The following is an 18,513-nucleotide window of genomic DNA, read 5'->3' as shown; positions in this document are numbered from 1 at the left end:
TTGGTTACATGTATAAGTCTAGATAGAATAAGAGAGTGAAAAATATAAAATAAAAACAAAAACTAAAGACAAAAAAAAAAAAAAGAACAAAAGATGCAATTTTTACTATACAGGACATAATTACTTTGGGGTCAGTGGACAGTCTGCCTTACATGCAAATTGAAAGTAAATGACAATGACAAGTAAATGGTAAAGTTGAAAAAGAATTCAACGATTGATTTTTAGATGAAAAATCGTAAAAAAACATTGACTTTCGTTTGTGGTGCAATCGGCAAATTTGTGGTCAACGGATTGTCCAACGGCGTAAAGCCCGTGCCAGATTTGACCTTGAGACCTTGTTTCCCTTTCAAATCTGTTATCGCAGGTGGTGTGCACCTCGTTTTCGCGTTGGACGTGCTTAATAAACCGTGATTACGAATCGTAATTTCACGATGTAACCTTTTCTCACATTACATATTTATGTTTGACACCGGGAAGTAATTTAATAGTAGCAAATAGCTAATAAACTGGTTCCACGTGGAATCCGTAGTCGAGTAAGAACGCCTTTAAAGTTAAAACAGGCCGCGGGGTGCCAACTACTGACCCTTGACATACAACATTCATACTGTACAAGTGGACCGTAAGGGAATAAATTCACCAGGGCTCGGAACCGTAACGGACTGAAATAGTTGGAGGAGTTTTAAAACGTTCAGTACATTAGAAAGATTAGTGCTTCCCTCAGGTCACGGGGTGGTTATTTCATTTATTACTACTTACCTGTACTGAAAGGGATAGAAAATAATTGGTTCCACCCGTCATCAGATCCTGCTCATTCACGATTTTACGAAACCATGTGTTTAAACATTATCGCCGCACAGGGTCGTTGAAACAGTAAGTACTGTCGTAAAACGAAACTCGGACACGATCTTCCAAAGGGATCCGATGTCTTTATTTGACCTTTCAGAGAGTAAATTTAGACATTTGCATGTTCGGCATGTAAGCGGCTAATCATTTTAGCCGCATTGAATCTCAACCATGAGATTTGCATGGAGATAAACGCTTACTTCATTACGTTAAGACGAGTTTGAATCTCGAGCTAAAAGATTCTTTAAATAACTACACTATCTCTTAACCGGCTTTAATCATAAACCAAACATCTGCAAAGGTTTTGAACTATATTCGTGTAATTCATGTAAATATTTACTTACTATCTTACCGAATCAAGTGAACTTAGGATCTCGTACGGAATTGTAATAAAAATCCGGACAAATAAACATGTAGTTTGATGATCTACACTAAGAGGCAAAAAAGTGACCACCTTTTATATTTTTAATTATCTCTTAGACATTCTTCCATTGATTATCTTACAATAATATTTGTCCGTTTTAAAGGGTTGGAGGAAAATAAAACACAGCTATCCCGCTTATGTTTACAATTGGATTTTGTAAATAAATCTTTGAATAGTCAATCTCTTCTTTGTTTGTTTTTTGTAAAGTTTCTTTCTAACTTCCGGTGGTTTTATTTTTTAATTATTTATTTATTTTTTTTTGGTTGTAACATTTTTAAGTTGAACGTTTTTTTCAGTTATGGTTCTAAATGAAACATAATCGGCTAGAATCATACCATTGTTGGAAAATGGAAGAAGACAAGCGTATGTGGCCAGTGTGCTTAACATTTCCAGAACAACTGTCCGAAGGGTCTTCCATAGCTACCAAATCTGGAGGATAATATGAATAAGAAGGCATGGATCAGGCCGCATTGTGTCACATCTCAGAGAGATGATTGTTGCACTCTGTAATCTACATTCTACCTCTGTTGAGATCAATCAACGACTTCAATTCGTTAGAAAAGTTAATGTAGGTTTATGCACTGCAAGGAGAAGTCTTTCAGAAGCTGGATTATGTGCGAGAAGGTCTGCCACAGATCCAGAACTTCTGACAAGGCACAGAACTGATCGTTTAAGTTTCGCAAGAAATCACATCAATTGGTCTAAGCAAGATTGGACTAAAATCTTGTTTGCGGATGAGTCAAGGTTTTGTTTAAGGTCTTCTGGAGGTCGAGAGAGGGTTTAGATAAGAACTGGAGAGCGATATATCTCTTCAATACATTGTCACTCCGGAGAAGCTATTGTGGTGGTGGTGTGGGCATTTGTACGGAAGGTCGCACTTGATCTTCATCGAGGGTTTCCTAACATCTTCGCGATACATTGAAGATGTTTTAACAGAAGAAGTTGTTCCTTATTTGCCACTAATTTGCGTCCGTTTTATTTTCATGCATGTCAAAAATGCATAATAATAATGGAATAGCGCTGTTGGAGGAGTATGAAAATATTCCACAGTGCTACATTCAAAATCACATAAAATCGATGGCAAGTCGAATGCAAGCGGTGATTGGAAATACTATGTACTGAATTGAATATTTTCTTCATTGCGTCCAGTGCAACATTTTAGGTAAAAATGTTTTACTCAGTTTAATTTTTATTTAATTTTTTATTTGGGTATAACTTATAAAAAAAAATTAAAATTTATAACGATTGCAAAGATTTACTTAAATCAATAAATTTTAAAAAACGAAGGTGGCCACTGTTTTTGCCTTTTAGTGTACATAACCTTTCTGCCTTCTCAGATTCTCGCTGGTATCGGCCAAAACACGTATCTGGTTCGAACGACATGCTTTTCTCTAAAAAATAAGAAAAGACTCTGCAGAACGGTTCATTAGTAGAGGACATTTTTGTCAGAAGTATTTAGGTGGTTAATAACATTTTAAACCTTTCGTATATTTGCTATTTTATAGAGGCTCAGTTTATAAATAAATTAACACTTCGTTATTCGCTAAGTATGCATTATCTAAATTGAATAATTTCTTTTGTGGCGTCTGGTCTTTAATTATATGGTTTTGAAACTAGCCATCATTAATTGGTAATGAAAGATTTTTACGGTCTTACCGTTTAATCCGAGGTCAAGGAATAAATAATGTGTGCGTTACGCGGAAATTGAAAGTCGATGAGATGTCAAGAGTCCAAGGTTTTAATGAGAATGTATCATACTTGAACTAGCTATTAATACGGAGAATGTTTGCCAGATAAAATAAGGACTTTCAAAATGGATTTTAGATAGAAAACTTGCTTTCGCCTGCTGACGATAGGCTAACCTGATGAGAGTCAAGCTTGGTACAATATTTTTTTTTCTCTGTTGTTTTTGACAAAATAACTTTCTGCTGTGGGTTCCAATTCAGAGTCTTTGGGATTCGAACCTGCTACCCTCTCAGTGATGGCTCAACGCCTTAACCGCTGAGGCCATAAGTTTCATTAAACTAATATCGTGGCTCGTTGCAAAATTTTGCCTTTATTTGTTTAGGACATTGTGGCCAACGCCTCTGCTCATTTGTCCCATAATACTATAGACTTCCTACTACTTCCATATTTGTTCTTTATCTATTAATTCCACAGATACCTTTTTGGCTTAATAGGCAAACATAAGTCTCAAATTTCGAATATTTTTTAACACTTTTGGAATCAATTCTTTCAAAATGACATTACCTTCAACCCTGATGGATATTAATAAATAATTCCATTGATATCTAAAAAGACTGAGGACAAGATATACTGAATAATTAATACTTTACGATTAAGTTTCTTTTGGTTTCGTTCTGAATATGCTGAACCGAGTAGATCCCTTTGTGTTTTCGGGTATCCTGCATGCCTAGACGATTAAGCAAATTTGGGCCCGATATCGCTTTTCTGGGAGGAATAAATTTCATCGAAAGTTGGCATTAAGAAGATTTATATCTTAATTCCCTTCAAAAACCGGTAGTTTTAAAAGGTCGGACGGGGTTCCCGGCCTGGAAAAGTGACCACAAATGATATCCGTCGGCCGTTGGCTTTGTCTTTTTTCTTTTCCTACCGTTCGTTAGAAGTTGCCAATCAAGAAAGCCAAGTTCATTGGTCGCGGGCGTCTCCCGCGGCTTTATTTACGTAAATCATTAAAAGAACTTGTCAGATGAGCGTGACAAGATGTCGGAATATTTGTTTACAAATCCCACTCCCACACCGGGCTCGGCTGACGGCTCGCCCAAATCTCCCCGTACCGAAAACGTGTGGAAGCTGTCAGGGTTCACCCTTCAATTACCGTCTGTAAAAGGCAGTCTTTTAGGTGAGGAAAACACTGACGATTACATAGACGTTGATATGAAGTTTTGCTATCCTTGGAACTGAATAAAAAAACCTACAAATATTCATCGCTTGAATTACTGAAGATTGAAAGTACATTGATGAATTGATAAAGATAAACCTGTCATTTCTTTTGACTTGATCACTAAGCTAAACAAGATAGACAAGCAGGACTATAAGAATCCCTTAATAAGAGTCGAATAACATAGGATATAAGTCGAAAAATATTAGAAACATGTCCCAAAGAATTTAATTTGTTTATTACGTCTCATTTGAATTCTGAAGCAATAAACTGTTTAGTTCTCATCTTTGTTTTTTTAATTTCAATTTTTAAACTTAAAAATGCCACTTAGTGCTAAGGATGTTGGACGTGGTGTGGCACTTAATAATGATGGACGTTCCATCAGGTATGCGGCTATTGCTGTGGGAGTTCCCTACGAAACTCTGCGAGAAGCCGTGAGACGTTTTCAAGAAACTGGGTCCTACTATGGAAGGCCAGGTTCAGGCTCCCTAGCGTAACAGAACCACAGGATGACCGTTTTTTGACTTGAAAATTTTACGAAACCGGCACCTTACTGTTGTTCAAACGATTCATCAGCTCCAGGAAGTTCGAGGTGTCTTAATTTCTGATCGCACTGCTGGAAGGAGATTAAATCAGTATGGACTGATGGCTTTTCGCCCCGTAAGAGGACCAGAATTGACCAGAACACACAGAATTACACGGCATATGCGAGCTCGAGAACACGGTCTTGATCTTTGGACAATCTCCAATTGGGCGTGAAAGAGTGTGGAGAAGGCGAAATGAAAGGTACGAAGCCTGTAATTTTTCCCAGAGCCAACCTTTTCAACGTACCTCAGTGATGGTGTAGGTGGGAATTTCAATGGAGAGTTGCACAGATTTGGTTGTTGTTCGTGGAGGGTCTTTGACGGCCACTCGCTATGTGGATGAAATTTTGGAACACCATGCGTTGCCTATCCTCGATGAAATCAGTGACAATCCTATTCTAATGCACGATAATGCCCGACCACATGTCGTTACCATAGTACAAACGTACCTACCACAGCATATCATCAGGGTCTTAGCCTGGCCAGCCCGTTCTCCAAACTTAAACCCATCGAACATTTATGGAATAATCTCAAAAGATGAATAAGAGCACGTCCATCACTTCCTGATTCACTCGACGATCTTGAAAGGTCTCTTCGCGAAGAAAGAGTTAACCTCCAGCGAAGAAACATTTACAGACTGGTAGAAAGTATGCAGAGAAGTCTTCGAGATGTAAGTCAAGAGGAGGAAATACGCGATATTGAAATGTAATTCATAACTTCTCTGGATTTTATAGGTATCGTAGACATTGAAAAGCATGATTTGTAAACGAGCGCCTACCAAAACTTGTTTAATTAAAATCGGTCATCTCACGTTTGCAGCTTCTTCTTGTAAGAAAAAACGCTAGCAATCTTGTTCGCTCTACTCTTTGACATTGAACTTATTCAAAGCAAACTCTAAAAGTGCTTTTAAACCGAATTCGATCAATCTTGCCTTTTCAAGCTGAGAGAAAGGGTCCCTGTGACATTTGGTTAAAATGTCAACGCTGTGTTGAATGTTAATCCGTTCATTCCCATTGAAAATAATTGTTGAAAAGTGCTAGGCCAAAGGGCCGTTATCATTAATTAACACTTTATACTGCAAGAGCTTTTAGCGTGTTGGTTCAACTCGAGATACCGTTTTTTAATCCTTTCAAACTTTAGAATCCGTGGTGTATCACGAATAATAAATCCCTAAGAGGGTAGGAATTATTTTTAACACATGTATCCTTTGCTGGACCACAGTGTTATTCAAAATTGACGATTTGTAAATAAATGAAGCAAATTTCATAAATGGTCCATGACCAAGATGGAAAATCGTCTAAATTAGTTCAAAACAATAAAAGAAAGGTTCTTGGTAGTCTTTTGCCTGCCTCTGTCCTAGGATGTGGTTCTAATACGTACGAGTCTGCGACTTGATCCATTCGGCACTTCCTCCTATTTTGTGGTATTTATTAGAAAGTTTTTCAGGAAGGGTTCCTGGGCCTACGGGTGTTGTTGACTCGTTGCCAGTGTAAACGTCAGGGATGTGTAACCCGTTGTATTCGTAATCATACACAATTAACAAAGAGTATATCAATTGTTGTTTCTATTATAAACTAATATTTTTATACATAAAATTTTTATATTTTAGCTTTTTTTTAATTATATGATTTTTATATCAAATTACAAGCTTGTTTATAGATACATTTTTAATGATTTAAAGGAAGAAATTACCAGGACCGTTGTAATAATTGAACATTTGAATCTACAATGTTCATTATATTTATTGAAGGTAAACATTTTGTTTAAAAAAGTTTGTTATGTTGTCCTGGCTGTTCCGAATCTTGCAGGGTGTAGCAGGAAATGTAACAGACTTTGTTAAAAATTTAATTTCAGATGTTGCTCAAAGGAGCAAGTACACGAGGCTGGTTAAATCGTTTTAAAGTTTCCATCTGTTTTTTTTTCACCATTTTACAAAGAATAACTATTAAATTCAATTTATCACCTTGAAGTGATGCTAAGACAATATTGATACATGTAGTAGGGAACTATGACATTGAGAGTTGTTGGTACGATTACTATGAAAGTGCGAAAATGATTGATGAAGACCATCAATTATCCATACTGAATGGAAAGAGTATGGATAAGTTTGAGAGGGTTGTTGAATATATTAAAAGATATTTAATCAATTAAGATTGGAAGAATTGTAGGCAAAGTTTGTTGTGTCGAACATAGATTTTTTGTAACATTAATTTTTTAGTGTACCATTATTTTTTTTAAATTTTGTCAGAAGATATCTTGTCAAATATTAAATAGATTTATTGAAGAACTATAAAGTTTAAGAAAGAAAAATGCAAAAACTATGTAGCCAAAGTCTTGTAAAGTGATTTATCTTAAACCCGTCAGTATGATGACGGTCTCATTAAGTTGGCCGGAACAATCCAGTTTTGCGTGCCATGTGCTGTATAAATATTCAATTTCCAAAATTAATTATAAGGCGCGAGACATGACGGATCAATTTGACGCAGAAGAGCTGAAAGAGATCCAATATGAAATGGTTTTTCAGCCAGATTGATGGTCTATTTATTTATTTATTTTTTGCAAAAGCAATGCTCTCTCTTTTCAACTCTTCCTTATTTTTCATTTATAAATTTTATATTTAGGGCACTACTAAAATAATAATGTTGTCTTATTATTATGTAAATGGTTTTATATAGATATAACCAATCCTATAATAATTCCTACTTTTTCAGTAAGTGTTGCAATTCTAAAAATGTTTTTCCTTATTTGCTGTAATCAAAATTATTTCAATATAAATGTTAAATATCCAAATAATGTCCAAATAAGATATTAAATAATTAATTTACGCGCATGGCTAATAATGTCTATTGTAAAGTATGAATTCAATTCGAACCAGTTCAAATTAAGAGAGCGGCAACGTAAATGGTTTTGTTATGTAAAGGATCGACCACAGAACAAAGATTGGAAAAAAATAGTTGTTTGGCCGATTTTTCGGGATATATTTTCTCTTTTCATAGAACCTATATTTGTGTAAATATTTATATCGAGTTATTCCATTTTTAAATTACCTATTCCATTGTTACTGCAAAATTACTTACTTAGAAACTCTCATCCACTATTTTATAATAATTTAACATGTAGATTTGATCTTTTTTATGCTAGTCTAAATCTGAATTTTGTGAAAAATCATAATTATATGTTACTAATAATTCGTGTCAAGTACTGATATAAAGACTACTCTGAACAATCTTACAAAATATTCTTTAAAGTATACTATCACAGGCTGTATAAACAAAAAGTTAAAAGACACCAAATGGCCGAAAGCGAGTAAATATAATAATGTACCAATTCCATTATTAAATATTCCCATTTTTGGTTATATGAGTATAATAAAAGTGAACTTAAAATGGCAAAACAATTTAAATTAACAATTACTATTATTATAAATTCTAAGAATTACACATTTTATTTACACACTATTTACACATTTTATAAATATGAGTTTGATATAGGTTAATTGTCGAGGGGCCCCCTGTTTTCACCTTCTGTGTTTCTCAACCAAAATTAATCCTTCATAAATATCACTTGTTTTTACACTTTTTGTTTGCATATTACAAGTTTGGCGTCAATTTTAAGCGTAGAGCTTTTTTTATTATTTCTGGTTTCCTTGTTATATCGGTCTATACTGTTGGTGTTTTCAAGTTAAACTGTTGGTTTTGTCCATGACAATGTTTCCACAATATATAGGTGCCATTCCTATCCGGGTAATTTCAATCCAAATAGTGTTGTTGTTCGCACAAATATAACCAGTGTTTTGTTTGGCCAACATAATAAGTGTTATAGTATAAATAGCTGAGCCTCTATATTTGGATATTTCATTTGTAATACATGGTGCTTTCAAAGGAGAATACAACTTATTGATTTTATTCTTATAGGCATTTTTACAGTAGGAATTTTTGGTATTTTTGTAAAGTTTTCTCTATTTTCTTCTTAGAATTGCCAGTTCATAAATTTAATTGGCAACATTATGTATCTTCCTTGACAGTTACATTTAAAGACATTTTTCTTTTACCGTTATATTTCATCTTAAGGCGCGATGTTATCAAACGTATTCGAAAAGTTTAGGCCGCACCTAAGAGATACATAGCGTTGGGCCTAGCCTCAAAACGGTTTTACGACCGAGCCCTGTACGAAAAAGTCAAAAATGATTTAGAATCTAAATGGGGTCTCTTTTTTATGTTTTTCCTTTGGAACCACGGCTACAAATCTTAATGCCATGAGATCGAAATCGAAGGATTCTGTTTTATTTCTCTCTCTTTCATTTAAACCGATCAGTCCTGGGTGAAATTGGACGAAATAACATATTCCCTTTAGCTTAATTAAGTTGATTTTTAGTTTAAAGGAAACCAGACTCCGCGTTTAATTGGGGCTTGTCCTAAAACGACAGCCGGTATCAAATTTCCAAGAAACCAGTCCAGAAATGTCCTTTTAGCAGTTGGAACGCCCTATATTTGTAAAAATAGAAACTGGTAGGCTTGTGAGCATTTTTGACGTTTATCATTTCTGTTTCAGGATGGAGATGCACGTGAGGTGGCGGCATCACCAGCTCGGCCTTTTAGGCTACCTTCGGCACATGCTGGCTTCAGAAGCGTTTGTCGATGTGACGCTTTGTTGCCAAGATAAAAGGCTCAAAGCTCATCGCGTGCTTCTGTCAGCATCAAGCCCATATTTACAGGTAAGCGAAACTTTGTAATTTCTATTACTTACAATACATTAACTCCGCCGACATCTTCACAAAAGCAATTTTGTGCTTTTAAAATCTCTATTACCATTTCGTATATGTTTTTAATAATTTTAATCGAAACCATCCAACATTGGCCATCCGATTTTCTTACTTTCAAGAAATTAAATTGAAAGTGATTGGCTACCTGAAAACAAAAATTTTTCTGGGTTTTGCATAAATGCAGAGAACGATTCTTCAATTTTTAAAATATAAAACATGAGAACAATGCATTATTGGTTTGATTTTATTACCTATGTTAACGAAATAAAGGAATACGTTCAGAAGTTCTATAAAATGGATTGAATGTTTTAAATGTAACGTCGTAGGATGTTGTAGTAAACGTGGATGAATTGGAAGCGACGTTGTTAGAAGTAAACGGCTCGTTGGATGAGAGGCAACGTGCATATTCTTTCCATGACGAAGGGAACCCCGTTGCATGTCCATGTCAAGCTGAGTAAATGGTTGAATAGTCACTTTTTACAACGAAGATTATAAGCGTTAGGAAAATGCTCAAATTGAAAGGAACGTCCAAAATTTGCCAGCCCAGGTTGATAAATTACACTCACCCAGATCTTTTCTCCAGTTTTATATATCTAGAGTAAGTAATTACGGAAGCGGAGATTTTATTATTGCTTAGTCCACCGATCTGGCTTAATCTCTTCCATTACTAAGAAGACTAATTTATTCTAATCATAATAAATCTAACGGAAAATGAAATAAAGTATGAAAATTCCTTTTATAGTATGGTATAGTTAAAACGTTTTCCCTCTTTCACGACCAAAAATACTATGCGATACTGAAGACTAACGACATTAATAAACAGTGAATTTTAACATATTTAATTACTTTTGCGAAAAAGAACTAAAAGGGTCCAAAAATATATTTTTCAATGCAAAAACACAAACCAAATAAGGTATTATATTTCATTATTCAAACTGTATCATCTCTGAAAATAATAAGTCATTAATAAAATAAAACATTGAGGTTGTGATCGAGGTTGGGGGTGTTTTTAATTAAACAGTAGTTCAGCCAAGCTTTCCACTTTATTTGAGATCATCCACAGGGACCTACATAAAATGAATCATGTTATTCTATCAGTGTCTTGAAATGTATGTTTTTGATGTTCCTATTCTTCGTACTCAGGCCCTGAGGATGATTTCAGAAAAAAGTCGAAAGCTTGGCTAAAATGTTTTTGAATGAAGATATATCCCCAACCTTAACCACAATCTTGGTCACTAGATCAATACATTTACAACTGTTGGTCGATTCTATCAAGAAATGAAAACATATCTAATTATAGTTCGATATAAATATAAACAAAAATATAAAGAAATTTTATAGCATGTTACATTTTTTATGCTTTCACTTAAAGTTATTATAAAGTTTATTATAGTTGGATAAATAAACACTAAATGCTTTTATAATTAATTATTTTAGGTAAAATTAAAAAACAAATCAAAATGAAATATATCGTATAAAACTTACAAAATAAACAATTCTTGCTTAGGTGGCGAATGCCCTAATTTATGTCCTTTTTGTTCTTTCTCTCTCCATATACCATTTATCTATCTATATATTATTATTATTCAATTGTTATTGATGTATTTGAAAATTCGTCTAATCGTCTTTCTTCTTTGAAGGGGGAACAACGAGGGGCTAAAATGATCGACTCTTAGCCTGTTCTATTATGATTTATGAGGCAAATGCACTTTTAAATACCGGACTTACTGGTGTTATAAATTCCCTCATACCAACTTGTATGAACCATTACTCATGAGATTTAAGGCGATACGACGTTGGAAAATACGAATTTATTACTACTAAAGACGAAGTGAGTTTGAAAGTAGAAAATGAATTCCACCGGATGTTACAACTAAATAGAGATGGATCACTTTTAAAGTCAAGTGTAAGGTCGAATAGGACTTTCTTTCGATTTATTAGTTCACTTATTTCGTTTTATTTTTTGTACCACTTATTCAAGTAACCTTACATTTTTTAAGTTCTAGAAGATCTAAAAACTGAATTGTCATTTAAATTCACCGACACTTTTGTTGACCACTTAATGTTAAATATTTTATACACTTTTATAATGAACAGAAAGTATGGAAAATGGTTTTAAACTATAGAGTATGATAAGAGCTTGTAATTAAAATGTTATTTTAAATTCAAAAATCTCTATGTCTTCACGACATTAAAATAATAATTAACTTGTAACACAATATCAAAGAATATATAAGGAAGTCATCCAGTAATGTGTGGGCTGACTGAATGATGCATGAGTAATTAAGTGAATTGAGGAACGGCGAATGAACTGTATTGACAGTATGAACAACAAACGGACAAAAGAAGAAAATTACATACAGAGATAAGGAGAAAGAAAAAGGGAGATTAGAAAGAAAGGGAAATCGAAGGAAAGCAAAATAGTGACAGAAAATGAAAAGGAATAGATTGACATTATTGCTGATAGACAGATAGAGAGAGTAAGAGAGACAGAAAAAAAGGCACTTCATGCGGACAGGAAAGAGTGCAGAAAGAAAGATGGAAAGTGTGTGTGTGTGTGTAAGAGAGAGAGAGAGAGAGAGAGAGAGAGAGAGAGAGAGAGAGAGAGAGAGCGTGAGAGAGAGAAAACGAAAGTAATGAACAATGGAAAGAAAGAGCAATGATAGAAAGAGAGAGAGAGTGAGAGAGAGAGAGAGAGAACGTGAGAGAGAGAAAACGAAAGTAATGAACAATGGAAAGAAAGAGCAAAGATAGAAAGAGAGAGAGAGTGAGAGAGAGAAAGAGAGAGAGAGAGAGAGAACGTGAGAGAGAGAAAACGAAAGTAATGAACAATGGAAAGAAAGAGCAAAGATAGAAAGAGAGAGAGAGAGAGAGAGAGAGAGATAGAGACAGACAGACAGACAGACAGACAGACAGAAATAAAAAAGTAAAAGGGTAAAAATTTGGCTCATTATCAGATACTAAAGAAGATGTACGTTTTTGGTCACAATTATCTAATCCAAAAAGCTTATCGAATTTAAATTAAACCCTCTGTTCAGTCGAAGATTATATTATAAAGAATGAGTAATTACGAAAGTATTATTTGGCTTAGGCATTAGTATTATGGCACAGTATTGAATCACATTGTTTACAAAGCATACATTTACATTGCAAAGCTATTTATTTACGCTACTGGACAAGATAGCTCTGGAATGCGATAGTGGATAAATATAACTGACAAACAGAGACAGACGTATTAGGGAAAGATTCATCACGTTAGTTAGCAATTAAACACTTATTACGAGTATTCACATTGGTTTTAATAATTACTTCGAACTAAGTAGGTGAGGATAAATTTGGTTTACTTGTTGATTACAATGGAGAGTTACTGAACTCTTTAGTATATTATTATATTAAACGTCCATTAGTGTTTTTAATAAAGTAAATGAATTCGTTTTATATAGGGAGGGGGGCTTAACGTCCAAACCATTGGGAGTCGTGGATGTGGGGTCAAACCACTTTACAATACATTTTCAAATTACATTCAATTAAAATTCAATTGGCTATGCTGGGATTCGAACGTTGAACGCTAACTTCTCGGCCACTGAAGTCCCGGTAGTTCCAGTATTTTTTTATATAGCATGATATTCATATCCTCTATATTTGTGGATATACTTCATATAGTTTACAATTATTTTATTACTAGAACTTATGTTTAGTAGGCAGGAATTTGTCGATAAAAATATAAACGTTTTTAAGATTAATGAAAAGGTTTAGTTATTGGATTTTTTTATATTTGTTTATTATTTTTGTTATGAAAACTCCAGGATGTAAATAAGAAGCGGAGAGATGGTTGGTTTGAAAGACAAGAAAGCGTCAAGCAGATGGTCGCTGAAAAATGTTTTACCTCGGCCCAGGTTTATGCTAATTAATGCAACAGGCGGTTAAGTCGGCCGTCGGCGGATCCTTGGCCATGAAGCCACTCTTTTCAAACCAAGGCCTGCTCCTTGAAAAGTGTCGAGTGTTTTATGGATTGGCGACCTGCCTGTCACGAAACAGGAAAATTGCCTTGATTCTTCGCCCCGTCGAATGCAAAATGCTCTCATCCGCCACGCAAAAAAAATTGGCGTTAAACTGTTAAACCATTGGCTCCCATTCTCCGACAGACATTTAATCGTTCGACAAATCAATTAGAATTGTTTCCTAATCTGCATATTCAGACTGTAGCGATGAACTCGCAGTCATATTATCGACCGGTGCCCTTACTCGTTGTCTAATAACCCGTCACACTCAATTTACAGAATAATTGAACATTGTTAAACTGAGATAAATTAGCTTTTATTTCATAACTTTGAGAGGTTGATTAACTAACTCTATGCGTGGATCTTCTATGTCAAATCTCTGAAATTTATTATTACATTGTAATAACTTAAATTTGCGTATAGATTGTAACATGCAAATCGGACAAAATTGAATTGATAAGGATCTACATTTCATTAATACACTTGGTCTTGCAATTAACGTTAATTTAATTACTACCCATTACTTCGCATAGCCACTCATTAACTGACGCATTCCCAGGGCCATTTAATCATTCATTCCTAAAATTCATTCAATCGCTCAGCCCTTTAAATAGAAATATTAATAGGCAAATAAAATTCTTCTATTTTTATGTGAAATATTTTACTGATGTCTATTAGTATTGGAAAAAAGTTCTTTCTGCAAACAAAATTTGCAAAAAAATGAAATAAAAGATGGTACCTGTATGTCCCACAATCCAATCGGGAAAAATGTGAAAACCAGCCAACTTATCGAGCATAGGTGCATAAACTATGTTTTCCTTTGTGTGGGGCTGTCAATTCCAAAGTTTTTCTATTATTACTTGCTAATTAGTGACCAATTCTAAAATAAATAACAAATCTATATATCCGGCAAGTTTTTATTTTCAAGAAAATACAGAGTTAAATGAACAGGACATTTTATTTTTATTTGGGCCGCGTTTTGGTTCATTTTTATTATTTATTTTTGTTGTAATAGTAATTCTATGGAATTCTACATTTTTAAATAGATTTATGTCTGTTTTGGATTTTAAAGCAAAATGATGCTTTTGCAGATTGAGGTAATTTGCAAAAGCATATTAACAAATAAAATGAAAAATATATATGTTATGAGCTTTAATGTTGATTGATTATAAGTTAAAAAGATAAGAAGGAGGAAATAAAAATTATCCTTTTTTTATGACAGGCAGATTAATTAGGACATTGAAATCGGATAAATTACCAAAACCTGCAAAATATTACATTGTTTTAAAATTCAAAACAGGCAAAGACCAAAAAATTTATTTTTAAAATATAGAATTATTCTAATAAATATGGAAAATAACTATTATAACGAAAAGCAACAAAACACCGTCCAAAATAAAACATAATGGCCACTCCACTTACACTCTTTGCTATTTTGACAATAAAGTCTTAACGATAATCTAGACTTTTTAGTTATTAACAAAGAATTATTTAATTCTAATTAGTAATTAATAGTCTTTTCAAAATATACGAAACAAACGAAATCAGCGTTCAAGAAGAGATGCTCGTGGAAGTGAATAGTTCTTATTTTTAGCCGAAGAGGACAAAGGGACTTTACCCCCACTTTTCGAAAATTCCCTACTGCACGCACACAGTCATCTAATAAGTTTTATTGAAACACTTCGGAAACTAAGCCGCACGAATCACGATCATTTTTTTGCCGTTAATTGTGGTAGGATTTATGCGTCCCCACTAACCCTAAGGGGTTGTCCCATCGTCGTACATTTGCTCCTTTATTGCTTTCTTATTCTTCAAGCATCATTCAATCAATATTCATTTCCTTGGATTGTCTTTTGCTAGCTAGCCAGTTGTCTTTTTTTCGCCCATATGTAGTAGAAAGTGTTCCTACCTTTAGCGCTTTAAACTATAGTGATTTCCTGGAAGAGTTTCGTTACTTTGATGAAAAACAGAATTTCTTCTCATTGTTACGGGATCTAGGATCATATATTGTATAATGCGTAGGAATGCTTTTCCTAGATACAACAGCCTTATTCTAGCTATTTTGGGGAGTTGCATAGGGTATGTTCTGTTCTTTCAGTCATAGACCACATTGATCATCTGTTGACTGGAGTATATCCCGTAAATATACATGTTAAAAATTTCAGTTCCTTTCCTTTTCTTCCAGTATTTTATACTCTTAGCCTCGCTTACCTACTCATTTAAAAAAATCCTCACTCATTCAATCAATTATTTATTCATTTTCGGAATTGAGTCAAATTCACTTCATTTCATTATTTACTCACTCACTTCTACATTTACATTTTTACTTTTACACATTACATCTACATTTATAGATTTACATATTTACTAATTCGATCAATTGATCGCTAGCCAATTGCCAATAACGCAACACTTGTTCTACTTTGTAACTTCGATATAATAAAATAAAACATTTTAAAAAAATTCTTAATTTTTCTAGGGAGATACATAAAACGATGAGAGTGATATTATAGAAGTAGTTAAATTTTATCATGGAATCTCAGAGAACGGAATCTTTATACGTTCTGTCTCATCAAATTAACACAAGACATTCCATTTTTTGAGCCTTTTTTAGAGGGAAACGACAGAAATTCCCATTGATCTTGTTTCAAGGTGTTTTCTATTCCTATAAAAAAATAGTTTTTATCAAAACAACTAATAGACTCTCTTGAGAATTCCCCGCCTTCATAGATCTTAGTAGATAGGGGAAATTTCGGGTATACTATCTCTCGTTTAAATGAAAGAGGGAAAGAGAAAAAGAAGTGCCAATTTGAAAGCATTAAAGGCAGACCTATAAATCATGGCCTGGCGGGAGCCGGACGCTTGTTAAGTTAACAACACGGGTGTGTTCCAGCGCGTGTTTAATCTTGCGGGCTTGGTCATATGCTCGTCCACAGGGCCACTCCATTAGTGGCTCTTTCCCACAGATATTTGGAATAATACATTTTTTGTTAGACGGGGGTGTTGCCAATGCAAAAATATCCGAGATCCTCCGAGATCGATGCCTGTCAGTGGGGAAATTTTACGAAGCGAAATCACGAATTCAGCACTCGTGCTCCGACAATGGCTGTATTCGGCCGACGAATTGAGTGTTACATGATTCGCGGATGTGACTGGTAATTTTTGGGGTGGAGGTAATTTGAAATCTTACTAAGCTGATATTTGAAAAAAAAGGTTATTTAAATGGAATTTATAATCTACCTCCCTCCCCCTCTTTCTCAACCCACCCTCCCTTTGCCACTCACGCCCTCTCACTCTCTCTCTCTCTCTCTCTCTCTCTCTCTCTCTCTCTCTCTCTCTCTCTCTTCTTCCTTTCGTTGATTATCATAGTATCACAATTAACGAGAGATATGGACATAAAGGGAGTTAGTAAGGGATAGGTTTAAGGCCGACCATTGGATGTGATAACCCCATAAAACCAGGCCTAACGCCAACCAAAAATGGTAAAATGGACGGGGGAACTAGGAAGGTACAATTAGCCAGAAGCTGCAGTGTCTGATGAGCAAAAACCCTGGTTCCTAGTATCCTGCATTATCAAGAGATTCATAAAGATATGGAAAAGCACAGGCACAGAATGAGTAAGTGAGAGCTCTTGCTCTTGCTTCGAAAATCAAATTTGTCATATTAAATGTAATAATCCTGCATGGTATTACCATTATATTACAACTAAAATATAAAACTAAAACCTCCTCGAGTGTGGGCTCATTAAGGGAAGGGCTATTTAACTTAGAAGATAGGCAGCTTACGACAACAAAGCGTAATCTTCAACATAAATCCATCATTACATAAAATACCACTAGATCCGAAAGTGTTAACAGAATTAACCAGACAACAAATAACAGTCAGGACAAAAACATAAAAGTTAATTTATGTGGCCGTCCAGTAAAAAAACGTTCGATTAAAAGTTTACCGTTTCAACCAGTTTCTTTATCTAGTACTCAATTGGCTTTTTTCTCTCGATTCCGGCTTAGTGAATTATCAATTAATTATTCATAAGGCGGCCACCGGGGGTACGAACGTCCTGGAACGAAGGCGCTCTCAGTTTACGACCTATTCGGTATAAAGGTGATAAAACACACTTTTAGTCGGTCTGAGAAAACACCAAAATTTAATGGTGACACTTAAGTAAAAACAGATTTTTATGGGCACGAAAGATACGCGATATCTGAAAAAATTCGGCGTGCTTTCCAAAAATGAAGATTATTTTAAATCTGACATATGGACTGTTTTGTAAATTTTGTTTTGTCAGAATCCCTTACATTACACAACTTTCCCTACGTGTTTTTATAACTGTATAATCAATGAAGTGAACATTTGCAAATTATGTAAAACCAAGATAAAGCAGAGCTTTCAGAAAAATATTTTTAAAATTAGGAGTTAATTTTGTTTTTTATTTATTTATATACACAAAATAACGCTTGTGATAACAATGATTAACTTTATTTTAAGTCTGTTGTATTCAGTTTCTGATGTAATAAATTAACCAGTCATCAATACGAATTGGCGTAACCCTTTCGCTTAAAATTGATTTTGCCATGATAGACTGTTCGTTAGATTGTTTTATAGACCGAACTCTTCGAAAATAAAATGTACTTGTAAATAAATGTAAAATGCATACTATTCGAATGTTTATTAAATAACACAGTTATTATTATTATTAATTTTTAAGGGCGTTTTAACGGCTAAGGTCATTTCACGAACTAACATCCCAAAACTTCTATCTTAGTTTAGTTATATCCTTTCTGAGTGCTATAAAGCTCTGACTCCAAACATTCACTCGTAGAGTAATTTATCCTATTGCCATCCAAGCTTTCATTTATCCTCTTAAAATTCTTAATTTGGAAGGCCAAATGTATGCAAAAATCACATTTTAAATTACATATAAAATTTATTGCTGTGTTTTTTTTTTAATTAGAATTCTGAATTTTTGTTCCATCATTTCAACATTTCCCATAGGC

General features: G+C 34.2%; 1 protein-coding gene across 1 annotated transcript in view; it reads left to right on the top strand.

Annotated features, from left to right (window-relative positions):
- LOC106671036 (zinc finger protein 134-like) overlaps window positions 1-18,513 on the top strand; it is a 148,187-nt gene that overhangs the window by 33,546 nt on the left and 96,128 nt on the right. Inside the window, exon 2 of the mRNA XM_024224582.1 lies at window positions 9,305-9,467. Coding sequence (XP_024080350.1) covers window positions 9,306-9,467 — 162 coding nt within the window. The 5' untranslated portion in view covers window position 9,305. The remainder of the gene's footprint in view (window positions 1-9,304; window positions 9,468-18,513) is intronic.

Source organism: Cimex lectularius, unplaced genomic scaffold (assembly GCF_000648675.2).
Source record: "Cimex lectularius strain Harlan isolate CLEC.00 unplaced genomic scaffold, Clec_2.1 scaffold46, whole genome shotgun sequence".
Lineage (NCBI taxonomy): Eukaryota > Metazoa > Arthropoda > Insecta > Hemiptera > Cimicidae > Cimex > Cimex lectularius.
This window is presented reverse-complemented; position numbering and strand designations above follow the sequence as displayed.